This window comes from Amblyomma maculatum, chromosome 9 (assembly GCF_055883805.1).
Source record: "Amblyomma maculatum isolate TAMU_Amacu chromosome 9, ASM5588380v1, whole genome shotgun sequence".
Taxonomy (NCBI): Eukaryota; Metazoa; Arthropoda; class Arachnida; order Ixodida; family Ixodidae; genus Amblyomma; species Amblyomma maculatum.
In genome coordinates this window covers 11,453,964-11,467,317 of record NC_139352.1, presented here as the reverse complement: position 1 = coordinate 11,467,317, position 13,354 = coordinate 11,453,964, and the positions used below count along the sequence as shown (strand labels likewise).

The 13,354-nt window shown below is 44.0% G+C and overlaps 2 protein-coding genes across 10 annotated transcripts in view; both read right to left on the bottom strand.

Annotated features, from left to right (window-relative positions):
- Window positions 1-5,422, bottom strand: part of HBS1 (translation elongation factor EF-1alpha (GTPase) HBS1) — a 42,741-nt gene extending 37,319 nt beyond the window's left edge. Inside the window, exons 1-3 of one of the 2 annotated variants that reach the window (XM_084578124.1) lie at window positions 5,154-5,422; window positions 4,495-4,563; window positions 3,807-3,962 (exon numbers count right to left, since the gene is read on the bottom strand). In XM_084578124.1, the coding sequence (XP_084434250.1) occupies window positions 3,807-3,962; window positions 4,495-4,563; window positions 5,154-5,196 (268 nt within the window). In that variant the 5' untranslated portion in view covers window positions 5,197-5,422. The remainder of the gene's footprint in view (window positions 1-3,806; window positions 3,963-4,494; window positions 4,564-5,153) is intronic. The other variant, XM_084578125.1, reaches the window with a different exon arrangement.
- A 1,750-nt stretch (window positions 5,423-7,172) lies between these two features.
- Window positions 7,173-12,746, bottom strand: LOC146178305 (uncharacterized). Of its 8 annotated transcripts, none has more exons than XM_084578111.1 (4): window positions 12,483-12,746; window positions 10,363-10,427; window positions 10,167-10,266; window positions 7,173-7,842 (listed from the first exon to the last, which is right to left on the bottom strand). In XM_084578111.1, the coding sequence occupies exons 1-4, from the start codon at window positions 12,562-12,564 to the stop codon at window positions 7,415-7,417; spliced, it is 675 nt and encodes a 224-aa protein (XP_084434237.1). In that variant the 5' UTR covers window positions 12,565-12,746; the 3' UTR covers window positions 7,173-7,414. The 8 variants fall into 8 exon arrangements, with proteins under 8 accessions (XP_084434237.1, XP_084434235.1, XP_084434238.1 ...); XM_084578109.1 differs by having other exon boundaries at window positions 7,173-7,896; window positions 12,483-12,673; XM_084578112.1 differs by lacking the exon at window positions 12,483-12,746 and adding an exon at window positions 11,936-12,345 and having other exon boundaries at window positions 7,173-7,896.
- Window positions 12,747-13,354: the final 608 nt, after the last annotated feature.

Sequence of the window (13,354 nt, the reverse complement as noted above, 5' to 3'; positions counted from 1 at the left end):
ATGCAGCCCTACGAAGTGACAACGCTATAATCGAAAATTTCTGAATATGCCGAACATTTTAGAATTCGCCGCACTTTAACCGCACTGCCCACTTCACTGCAATGTCTGAGCATGTGGACTTGCAGTGTGGGGAAGGCCCTATTTACAGAACGGCCCCGTCGCATTTTGAGGATGACTCACTGCAATGCCCGCTCATGTTAATTATGCAGTGAAGCCTCCCCAAAACATGAAGGGGCCGTTTTGTGAAGAGGGCCTTCCTGACAGTGTGCGCAAAGCCAAGCACTTGACAAAACCGAGAAAAAATAAAAATGATGCTGTCACTTCAGTTTCACCACAGGTGCAGACAACTATCGTGCAAAAAATTACAAAAATAAAATTGCTGTGATAAAATGTTTTTCGACAGTGTTTTCAGGCTCATTCGATGGACATCTTTTGTAGTCCCTTGAAGACTGAATTAACGAGAGTTTACTGTATTCAGCAGTGATATGACAGCTCCACCTGGTTTCATGCAAGTTTTACTGCGCAGAAAACCAGTTTACGAAATTCTGCATAAAATTTATACTGAATTTTTCAGTAGAGTATACACTTCTGTGCAATTACAATTTAATTTTATTTTCAAATGCATGTGAATTCTGAGATTAACGAGACGAACAATGTTTGCTCATTTTTAATTTTTTAATCTTCTTTCACTAATCAAATATTCAATATTCGAATCGATATCTGAAGGCATTTATTTTTTGCCCATATTACTATTTGATTCGTATTCAAAATTTCAATATTTGCACACCCCTAAGCCTAACATCCCAAGCGACTCAGGCTATGACAGACACTGTAGTGGAGGGCTCTGGAAATTTTGACCACCTGGGGTTCTCTAACGTGCACTGACATCGCACGACACATGGGCGCCTTGTTTTTCACCTCCATCGAAAAACGGCCGCCGCAACCGGTACTCAATTCCGCATCCTTGGGCACAGCAATCGAGCATCCTAACAACTTCACCACCGCACATGTCACAATAAAAATTGATGAATTAGACAATGGATGCTACACAAATTTGCAGTAACATTTCTCCCTCAAATCTTTTATTTGAAAGAGTTGTTTCCTTTCAACTGATTGCTTAATTGGAAGGCATAGAAAAATTGTTCTCATTTTACAAATGGTCTGCTTTTATCAACGACAGTCTGACTGGCAACTATATAGTGGCCAAAGACTTATCTGAATTTGCATTGCTCTACTGTACAACATATGCCTACAAACATTGGCTGGAGTTACAAGTGATGAGTATTAAGGCTGAACCACACGGCAGCGTTTCTTCGGCGCCGCGTCAGCGTCTCGGCTATCGACGGCGCCGAAGGCGCAATTCTGGCATTTGAACCGAAGCGACACTGAAAGACGTAGATATGTGGCGGTGCCAGATCTCAGCGTCAACGTCGGAAATGATTCGCAGGCGGAGACCAATGACAAGCAGCGCGTGGGCAGCTGCAGCACCCGCCACCACAGGCGAAACTCGTTTCCGCGAAACCAAGAGCTCCTCTTATGTCCACGCGCATGCCTGCGCCTTTGATCCCCTCGCCTCCCCCACCCTCCTTAGTAAGTTACCATCGTCGCTAAATAGGACGATTTTAGCTACGAATGGGGGACAATTGTTCGAACTTCCAGGATTCCTTCATGCCTTGGCTTGCAGACTCCAGTTTGTACGCCATCATGTGTTTGGCCACCCTCTCCAGCGCGCGCCGAGCGACGACGCTCGTAGACGAGGCGCTGACGCGACGGCGAAGAAACGCTGTCATGTGGTCGGGCCTTTATATGAGACTACCCTCAGACGAAGACAAGTCCACTTGTCAAAACGTTGACTCGACCTGCGAACTGAAGTTTCCCCTCCTCTGCCCTTGTTCAGTGCTCTTTCATACTATGTAACCATCTTCTTTCTTTCATTCTACCCATACCGCTGCACTGTTCACATCAAAGCAAAGTGCTTTCTTGAAGCCCTTCAAATAGCAACTAAATGAAACTTTTTGCATGGGATTCCCATTGAAAACAGCTGAAGAGATCACAAAATTGACATCAGCGCTGCTTGTTCAATAGTGTAGCATCGGTTACAGCATCACAGCATATGGAAAAAACATTACACATATGGGTACAGTAAATGTCAGCTTATCCTACCACCAAGAGCAGGCACAAGCATGAGTTGCATGGCAGTGGGCAGCTTGTCACACAACAGAAACCATACAAAGTTCTCCCCCCCCATACCATACTTCTTTCAAAGGTTTGCGCTGCTCTAAGCCTAACCCTGCAATACGTCAAACTTCTATTCTGGAGGTCCATGGCTATGCCATTCTGACCAATCTAAGCCTTTTTTGTTTGTGTTTTTTCTTGTCTTGTGGAGAGCAGCTATAATAACTTGGCCAACACAAAAATTTTGATAGATATGAACTTAGCTCTGGAATAATAAGTTTGGTCCTGGAGAAACATGGATAGTTACCTTGGGGCAGATAATGCATTTAACAAACAGGACAATCCTGTCACATCAGAGGTTCCTGAAACTGTCACGGTGTGTAAAGTAATAGTAATAAATGCAAAAATTTAAAAAAAAAAATATCTCTGCACCGCCACGAGTTGGCCACTATGGATACCGTGACCGACCCTTGGTATGGAACAGACATTTATTTTGCACGGGCTACCAGTGCCCTGGACATGAGATGAACGCCCAGAACATCGTTTTCCGTGCTTTAGCATGTAAACAAAGCAGAAGAAAATCAAGAAGGAAACAACCACCACCACATGGGATTTGAACCCATGACCTCCACAACCCAAGCCTGCCGCTCCAACCTGTTGAGCTACTGACCCACAACAGCCATCTGCACATTAAACTGACTTTGTTCGAAAATAAGGATTAACTCTTGCTGACAATTGAAAAGACCCTTCTGATTTTTCAGCCATAAAAAAAAAAAAAAAAAAATTACATGTTACAAAAAAAAAAGAAAGAAGGGAAAGGAAGGAAAAGGCAGTATGGTATCATTATTAAATATGGTATCCAAACACACATTAAAAGCAAGAAAAGAAACCTCTAAATTGACAGTGCTGATTATGAAGTAGTTTTAAAAATTGCACAGAAACAGTGACATGACTATACCATATATGACCATATGTATATATATATATATATTGATTGTTACGAAGACGACAAAGCGGGCAGTGGTGCGGGGCGGAGAGCTCGCACTAGGTCCGCTGGCCATTAAAGCATTTTTCATCATCATGTCATCACGTCATTCTGTTTCTGTTGTGTCGCCGTGTTCCATCGCTTGCCGTATGCCCCTACGCAATATATATGTATGTATATATGTATGTATGTGTGTGTGTGTATATATGTATATATATATATATATATATATATATATATATATATATATATATATATATATATATATATATATATATATATATATATATATATATATATATATATATATTTTATGAACTGAGAAAGCATATGTTCAGCTACTCTAGGAAAAGTGTGCCGATTCTTTCTAGTAGACATTTGCCATTTTCCAATAGCCTTTTCCCATGAAGGAAAATCCCTTTAGAACCAATGCTACAGTCTTGTCAATGGCGCAGAAGCAGGCACCAAGTACCCATGTGACTAGTACCACAGCAAAGTTACATATGGACCAAACACTAGGCTCATTTTTCGGCAGCAATATTACCTGCATGCAGTTTATTTATTAAAAACCAGCAATTTATTAAAAACCACTGAGCCTGCAAACATAAGAACACTGAAGAAATGACTGAGACAAATTTGCACGCACCTTCATCCACAGGACTGAGCTGAGGCTCCACAGGCCCAGATCTTTGGGCACCGTCCTCTTCATCGTCCTCCTCTTCATTCTCTTCTTGGAGGACTTGAGGGGACAGGAATGATGACATGGAGTGCAGCTTGTCTCTGTTGTACAAAAACTGCTCCTCTGCACGCAAGAAGCAACAAAACAGGCTCAACACACATACAGAACTGCCTGCGGAAAAGCTTACACAGCTTGCTGCTGCATAACCCAAGTGATTTCCTGAAAGACCCACAAAGGCTCCTGTCAACTTTGCTTTTCTAATTCCACTCAGACGTTATTTCAGCCTGAACAGATATACTCTCCTTGTTCAGCCCATTTAAAATAAGTATGCTGACAGTCACCACAGGGGCTGCAGAAAGGAAAGCTTTGTTGTTTGAATTGCAGTAAGTGACACATGGGGTTATAAAGTGACCCCTTACAGCTGTGTTCTCCAAACTTTGCTGTCCTAGAAACAGAATACCCTCCTTGAGTATGAAGGTATGGGAAATGGCAACTGGCCCAAATGCAGTGGCACTAGATTAGGGCGTTTGCTACCAAAATTTATAAGTGCTGGTTAAACAGTGCAGCGAGACTTGGCTAAAAGCAAGTCTGGAACATCGAACGATGCGTGTTCAACAAAGTATGCAGCCAGGAGAGCGCGTTTAATTGCGGTCACCTGTTGTCGGGGAAATGCACGAGTCCTCCTCTTGCGATTTGCCGTAGACATCATAGTATCCTTCGTAGTCTGCAAGAAAGCAAGGATCACTGTGCGTGGTTAGGCAGGTGTCCTTATTTAGAGAAACGCCGTTGTGCGATTCGTTTTAAACTTCTGCAACAGCAACCTATCAGTGCGGTGCAAGCAAAAACAAGTTACACGGTGTAGCACCTCAACGAGGCACACAAACAGAGCGGTTTCAAAAATAACTAAGCACAATCGATCGTCGTAAGAAATAAAAGTACGTAATCACTAAACGCTATAGCGACTGTCATTGAACACCAATGCTATGCTGTAGAAACTACGCATTCAAAGCTTCGTCTCGCAGAAGGTCCAGAGGAAAAAACTGCCGAGGCCTTCGGCCGCATTTGTAATGTAGTGTATTCAATACAATTGAAAACCAACCGCTGGTTAAAAGACAATTCGCAAGTGATCGAAGTGAAACCGTCACGTTTGAAAGCTGGTATGTAGTAACAGGCGGACCTGTTGCACTCAACACGCATCAACAGAAACAAGATCCAAAGGGTCCAAAATTCCGTGTGCATCAGCACGACGCTGAACAGTGCAGTGACACGCCAAAGTCCACCGCAAATTCGCAGCTTGATGGCAGGTATATTTACCGTCATCGTAATTCATAGTCCGAACGTTGCGGTGCCGAGACATCTCGCAGCACACCTCCCCTCTGCGCGAGGCAGTTTGCTAGAAAAAGAAACGACGCCTCGTCATACACGCAGTGTCACGTTTCCTAGTCGTGGACGCTTCGGCGATTTCGAACACCGCGTCAAACAACGAGCGTGCCATGCCTGAACGAACCCCAAAACACACACGAAACGCGCACAATCAGCCACGCTCGGCAACTCCTAAAATGGCGAGGGCACATAGTTGTTTGACCATGTCAATTTACTGCTCCAGCTCCGCCGGTTGTACCAAGTTGGGCAAGTCTTTGTGTTGCTTGTGTTACATGAAGAAAGGAGGTTGTGGTTACTGGTGGTTACAGTAAACTAAACTTACACGGCGGTGGTGTTCGTTTATATTTATTTAAGCCGAATATGCGGCCTTGCGGCAACGAGGTGTTCTTTTTTTTTTTTTGTAAGCTGCTGTAATGTTGGCAATGTTGGCGCTGTGAAGAGTTGATGATGGTCGCAGGTTGAGGTCTGTACCCCCACAGGAGGATCGCACCTAGTGCATCCTTCCTTCCATCTGGCAAGGCAAGGTTCACCATGATGTGGGATGTTGGCAGACGACTTTTTTGGCCGGATCTAACAAACCTGCTTGATCTCCAAGCACAAATAAACCATAGTGCACCACGCCTACACTACATCTCATTTTCTCTTGCTCTGCCTCTCTTTCTAGCTCATACAAGCCACACAAACATATGAAATATAAACGTGAGGTGCTGACTGCATTTCTTCCGTCATCGGATCTTCCAAGCAGCTACATGAAATGGCATCTCACCACTCAATGGCATGAAAAAACATCTGCCTTCAAAGACAAGCTCTTTATCGATTTTTTTTTTTTTTTCAACAAGAACTAGCTGTTGGAACTAGGTATACAAAATGAGTGGGTGCATGTGAAATAGGCAATCTTTTCAGTCTTGCACTAGAATCAGCACATAAATTGACAATCTGAAAAATACTAGAACGAATAATGTGACACTAACAGCTGTTCTTTACATGCTAGTCCATAAGCAGAAGGTACACCTTTGCAGACAGTTTCAGAAAACTGCACACGTAGTAACATATGTAAGCAATATAAAAAAAAAAAATTAAAAAGAAATGTGATTTATTGCAATGACAGATAGGGCATTTTCTTCATATTCTATGTAAAACTACGACATTAAGCTGTTTCTAGAGCTGCTGCAGCAGTATCTTGTGCATTCAGGTTCAAAGACTGGCGGCTGCGATTCACAACTGATTGAAAACATCATCATAGTGCCATAAGAACACTTAGATATATCTGCAAAAATTACAAGACTAGACTCTGGGCTATTCTGAAAACACACATGCACAATGCACTTGCATGTTTTACCATGCAGCAAGCCACAGGCTGTTAGGACTCATGTTGAAGCTTCCTGTATCGCATGCACAAATGCTTTCCATATCTGCACTTCACTTTTACATTCCCACTGCAAAAATTGCACATTGCAGAGTTTAATGTCCACAAGCGACAAATAGGCTATGAGGAATGTCGTAGTGGAGGGCTCCACATTAATTTAGACCACCTGAGGTTGTTTAATATGTGCAGACATTGCTCGGCACAGAGGCATTTTTGTACTTTGTGTCCATCAGAGTATAATAAGAGTATGGCCTCCACGGACGGTACCAAATTCGAGAACTTGGGATCTGTAGAGGAATGCCAATGCTACCGAGTCACTGCAGTGGATCTCTTCAGTTCGTCTACTTGAACACAGAGTATAGCACGAAACTTTATCTCAACAGTGCACAAGTTTCTCACTCTCATCGTGCTTCCAGATTCCTGTAATACATAAATATGCTTCCAGGCTTCTATAATGCATAAAACTAAAGTTTTGTGTGCACAGTAACTACAACACCCGCCAACCAACAAACTCAGCCATTAGCAAAGTGCTGGAATGAGAACTCCAAATTAAATGTCACTCTAAGCAGTAAAAGAAGGCAAAATGCATCACGAAGAACCATAGTTTTATTAATGTGAAAGCGTTGAGGCCTCCGTTCTCCAGAAAATCCGGCTTCATCTCATTTCGCAGCCATGTCACGCGTCAGCGGTAGGGAACTGATTTTTTGACGGCTTGTGTGATTTTGGGAATCACAGCGAAGCATCAGAACGAAAGAACAAAGCAGCGAGCTTCTAAAACGAAACTGACTGCGCTGTACTTGTACATAGCATAACATTGTGACAGGGTTTACCCCTTGTGAGTTCGCAGATGACGATCTCTTTTTGACTTTGTTGTAAAGGCCATGGGACATAAGTGGCACCGGTGCGGCCTCTCGCCCGTGTGAATGCAAAGGTGTTCTGCCAGGGTAGACTTTTGCCTGAAGCCTTTGTTGCAATGGCTGCACTGGTGTGGTGCCTCTCCCATGTGGATGAGCAGGTGGTATGCAAGATGATTACTTTGCTTGAAACACTTGCCACAGTGGAGACACTGGTAGGGGCGCTCTTGTGTGTGAATGCGAAGGTGTTTTTTGAGGTGGGTCTTCAACTTGAAAGTCTTCTCACAATGGCTGCATTGATGGGGGCGCTCTCCGGTATGTGTCCTCTGGTGGTGCCTGGAGTGGGCGGTGTTGTCTGTAGCATAGTGACACTTAGGACACTGGTACCGGTGTCTTCCTCCTGGTATGTATTGTAAAGGCAATGAGCCACATCTGCCATCCAGGGTAGCCAAGCCTGCACAGTGCATGCACCAGCTTTCATAACCTTCTCTCACTTTAAGTAGGCAAAGTTAGTGCTTTGCCCATTTCAAACATAAAAAGCAGACAGAGGCCAGACACTGCTCAACTGTTTTAGACATAAAACTAAAAGCATTATCATAAATGTTATTTTGCGTTCCTAAAGGCAAAGAATAAGCTGATGGTGAGCCACATGCTCTCATCTGTCTCACCTGAACATGCTACCAAAAGGGGTATTTTGAGCATTGGTAACAAACACAGGTATGACACAAAAAGAAAGCAAAAAGAAAACCCAAAGAGGAATTAGTCAGTTACAGGGCAGAAAAGTCAATGACCATGGACCAGCATACGCGGAACATTTCTGAAAATGGCGCAGCAGTAAACATGACGCTCGTTGGCGTAGTTGCAGTCATCGCTGTCATTGCACATGGAGGCGACTCGCCAAGTCTGAGTAGCATTATTCCATCATTTATCATTTATGAAGTTCAAATGCTCGGTGAAGCCGGTTGCATCGGACTCGCTATCCTCTGTGCAGAGTGCGTTGATACGGTCACAACAGTCGGCTCCTTCTTCATCAAGTGCACATGGATGGTCATTATCGTAACTAACTATGCTTTCACTCGAGAAGCCAATGTGCTCAAAACACTGCCTGATCAAAGTGAACCACACATGCTTCCGTGTACACAATAAGGCATATGGCTCCGAGAAGGTCGACAGTGTACCCGTTGCCGCTTTCATAACAAAAGAAGCATGCACATGAGTAGGAGATGGTCGGTGCCGTTCGCTAACCGCAGCATACAACACAAAACAAAGAAATGCCGCAGGCTGGCGTGGTGCACTCTTTTATCACAGGCGCGTAGGAAGACTGGGCAAAGGCAGTCAGCACAAAACATGCGATGACACTGTGAGGAAGTTGCAAGGTGGCTAGAATGGGCGCAAGAGCATGTGACAGAAACTGGCATGCCTGCTGTGTCGCAGTGAAGCCTATCTTCTCCTCTGCAGGCACACATTTTGGCGGTCCGCGAGGTGTGCTATGGACTAGTTTTTTGTGTTGGGAGAAAGAAGGAGTACTACGGCAAGAAACACTTTGTTATGTGGCATTGCCCAGCTACTCTTAAGAGTCACCGTTTCATGGGGTTTGCGGCGAAAATCTGACATTTCCGCATCGACCCCCAAATCTTGGAATTAACGGGGGCAGCGCAGGCCACAAGTTTTAATTATTTGGTCAACTTTGAAGTAAAAAGCATTGAAAAGTCATTTGAATTAGATGTAAAAGACTGGTTTTGAAGCAAAAAAAAGTGTTGTAAATATGTTCAAACTATGCGGAGTTCATTTTACTACACTCAATTTTGACGGCACGAAGCTTCACTGTGAATTAGCTGGCTGCTCAAACATGATGCACTGAAATCAGCCCACAGTAAAGTGCAAAAATACCTTCATGCAACTTTTGGTGTTCATCTGCTAATTATAACCATTGAAGAAATACATTTCAGTTAGTTATATGGAGCTTTATGACACATAAGCAACTGTGGCTAACAGGTGCCAATTATTCGCACATTTTCAAACATGGCTCTCCTGCAGCAAGGCACGGAAGAGTTGCCCACCAATTCCTCCCTCCCAAGTGATAAATCTTACATGAAAAAAGCTGTACACCATTCATTTTTTACATTAAAAAAAAAATGCCAGAAATACTACACAGATCAAATAAGAGCCCCCTCCCACAAATGTTTCCTTTGAAGAACTGTGGGAATGTGGTGATGTTAAAATAGAAAAAATTGTTTTTTGAACGTCCTTGAAAATCACCAAGACTGGGCTCCATTTATCTGTAGCTGTGAGCATATGTTAGAAGTGACTTTAGCCATGGACCTACCCTCGGCTGTAAGGTACGTGCTGTCGATTTTTAGTCCAATCAAGCCGGCACACAAACACCACACACCACCACCCCTTTCCACCCCTCCGCCTCCAGTTTATTATAGGGAAAAACGGCATCGGCAGGTCAAAAACAACTGATGATGGCATTGCCGAGTAAGCCTGAATTGCAATGCATGCATAACCAGCCACATGTACGTGCGGCATTTGTGCTGCCCAAGAACAACGAAAACAAATCATTAACACACATCCATTTCTTCCCACTAATTATTTGTAAAAAGTGTTGATTCCTCTGGCTTCCATCAGTTATCAACGATTCTAATGCACTGCAACTCTAACATGACATATGTGCAGCACTTATTTTGGTGGAATGGCAGAGGAGAATTTCAAAAGGCATACCTCTCTTCTGTTTTGCTGTGAGCTTTATCGACCTCTTGTTTGACTCGCGGTTACTGTCAATGAATGCATCTTTGATGGCGCTGCTCAGAGATCGAGCTTCCTGCAAGTATGCAACAGGATGCCCTCTTGGTTTCACACATATTTTGTGCGCTAATGAGACACTAGACAACAAGTGAAGCAACTGTTGGTAGCCTACCTGACATGTTTGAAGCGCAGGATCGTCAAAGTTTTGCAAACATTCCGACTTCATGGACAGCTGGTCTGGAACAATCAGGCATGCATTCATTAGTAGAAATATACAAGCCAAACTACGTCTGCAGCAATTTATTAACAAAGCTGCTTGCGGCCTAATAATAATAATTGGCTTACAGGAAAGGAAAGATGCAGTATCTGTTACAGTTTTCATCTGGACACCTTACCCGTGCTGTAAGGGAAGGGAGGAAGGTGGGAATGAAAGCGGAAAGAGAGAAAGGGAAGCCGTAGCGGAGGGCTATGCAGTAATTTTTGACCACCTGGAGATCTTTACCGTGCACAGACATCGCAGAACACACGGATGCCTCGTTTCCCCTCTACCAAACACAGCTGCCAGTGATAGGGTTCAAATTCGGGTACTCCGGCACAGTAGTCAGGCATCTTAACTACTTACTGCACCACTGCGGTGGGGATGCTTGTGGCCTCAAAGTCGATAAGAAAAGAAATTGAAGCTCCTGCTGCCAAACAAACCCAAAATGAATGTTGCCATTAGAAAGATTTTAAAAAGAGCAGGAATTCAAAAAGCCAAAAGTAGGCGCACTATCCGAGCTTAACATGAAAAATGCCGCCACATAGAACGGAACCCTGTGGCGACAAATTTCATGTTAAGATCAAATAGTGTGGCTACATATTTTTTATATATAAAAAATAGTTTTTTCCTATGAACTACAAACATTAACATTTTGAACCAGCATAACAAAATGAATACCACGAAAGTCTGGCCCTTCCACTTAGTTATCGCCGGAAGGTTACAAATAAATTTCTAAATGTTTAGTGCACATGCACACAGTTTATATAGAATAGATAATGTTCTTCCCGGGGTAATTCTGGCACATTCTAGCCGAAAACTCGGCTGGAAATGTTAAACGGTACAGCCATATTTCCATTTACAAGTATTATAAAACCTATCATGAGTTTGTTTTATTATAAACTCATCGAATGAGCCTGATTTGTAGAATAGCCATAAGCAAGTCCCACTTCATTTTGTATGCCAGGACCAGGCAAGAGAACAAATGGGTGCTCAGTGTCAGCGTTAGAAACTAGAAATTACAAAATTTTCAGTGAGCATAGGACATCCGCCATAAATGTCCGCCTGTCGTGTTTGATCAAGCCCACTGCAGTTAGACGCATCACGTGGCCTTTTCATATTGGTCTTCATAGAAATAAATGAATGCAAGCCGGCGTTATAGCTTTTCACAAACATCTGCATGAGGCCAATTAGGGCTGAACTGGTTGGTTGGTTTGTGGGGTTTAACGTCCCAAAGCAACTCAGGCTATGAGACGCCGTAGTGGAGGACTCGGGAAATTTCGACCACCTGTGGTTCTTTAACGTGCACTGACATCGCACAGCACACGGGCGCCCTGCTTTTCGCCTCCATCGAAAAGCTGCCGCCGAGGCCGGGATTCGATCCCGCGTCCTTGGGAACAGTAGTCGAGCGCCGTAACCACTGCGCCACCCCGGCGAATTATCTTAGCTACAGTACTATCTCCCTCTTCCTCCGCCACCCCTACTTCACCTCCACTTGGTTCCATCAAAGATTTCGGTGGGAGAGTACCGTATGTCTACGCTTTTCACTGAACGCTCACTGCTGGGCAGAGGAGCTCACGAGCATCATTGCCGTCGGTGAAGAGGTCGCGCGCGCGCTTGTTTGTTCTCGTAACGTTGCGCTGCAGCTACACCTCAGCCTCCACGACTGCTGCAACTCTCCTCCGTGCTGTACAGTCTTTGAACCGAACCCGAGGTGGCAGCTAGAACATCACTGAAAACGATTGTCGCTTCGTGCGGGTGCACCAGTGGCAACGACAGGCGGCTCATGTTGGAGGAAAAAAATATATAAATATATAATCGTGGCTCAGCTACTAGCTCTGTAGCTGAGCCACGACGACACAGCGCTGGGTCGTCCACGCCCAGAGTGTGCGCTTTTTTTTTTTTTTTTTTTTTTTTTTTAACATGAACTATAAACTAGCCCGTTCCTCCGCCCTTGCGGGACAGGAAATTGCGCTGTCATCGCATGACGCATGATGCATCTTATGTCACGTTATGCATTTCAAGTTATTGTATACCGTCTGTGACCACTTCACACCACATGACGGGGGCAGCGGGGTCGGGGCCTCCATCATCCTCGAAAGTCGCCTTTTCGGTCATTTATCACACTCGCACATCACACATCAGAGAAATCAGAAGGCCTTGCAAAGCTCAACAGAATGCGATCGCAGCGCCGCCATAAACCCGAGGAAAGGTTGCCTTTTTCTACCTAAACACTCTCGGTGTTCTGTTCTGTAAATATTTCGTTCTTTTATGCGCACGCGGGGCAACACAAGTTGCCGATTCTGCTTGCCGACGCCACAGAGAGAAAAATGAACTGCAGCATGCGCGTTTTTTAAATGACTGTTGAATTAGGCGCCAACGCGAACGCCACGCCAAAAAGATATATTTAAGGTGACGTGAGAAAATTTCATGTCCTGCATAGGATAAAGGTTAATGCTTAGAACTATTTCTTTCCTAAATATCTAGACAATAAATGAAACTTGGAGAATTCGATAGGGAAGTGAACTGCTGGAGCTACTAAATCGGGAAGCGTGCATGCCTAAAGTATAAATCTGTGCCAAGCATGCAAGCACCCTTTGGCTGCTGGCTGTTTAATTAACAGTTAAAAACTATTGTGAAGTCTTGGCCGTGAACTGCAGTTCTTCGTGTTTTCTCCTCACCTGGATAGTAATTGCAGGTTGAGGTATCCAGTGCACAGAAAAGACCGAAAGGCATGAACTGAACCAGTGTAATGCTGCAGCTGCACTTATCCGTGTTTGCTTTCAGTAATGCATGTCTGCAAGCATGCAATGGGTTTGTTCACAGGCACCATGAGAATCAGATTTTGGGAAATTAGGAACCACTGCATACTGCCAACTTTCTATATTTGTACCAGCATTTGTACAAG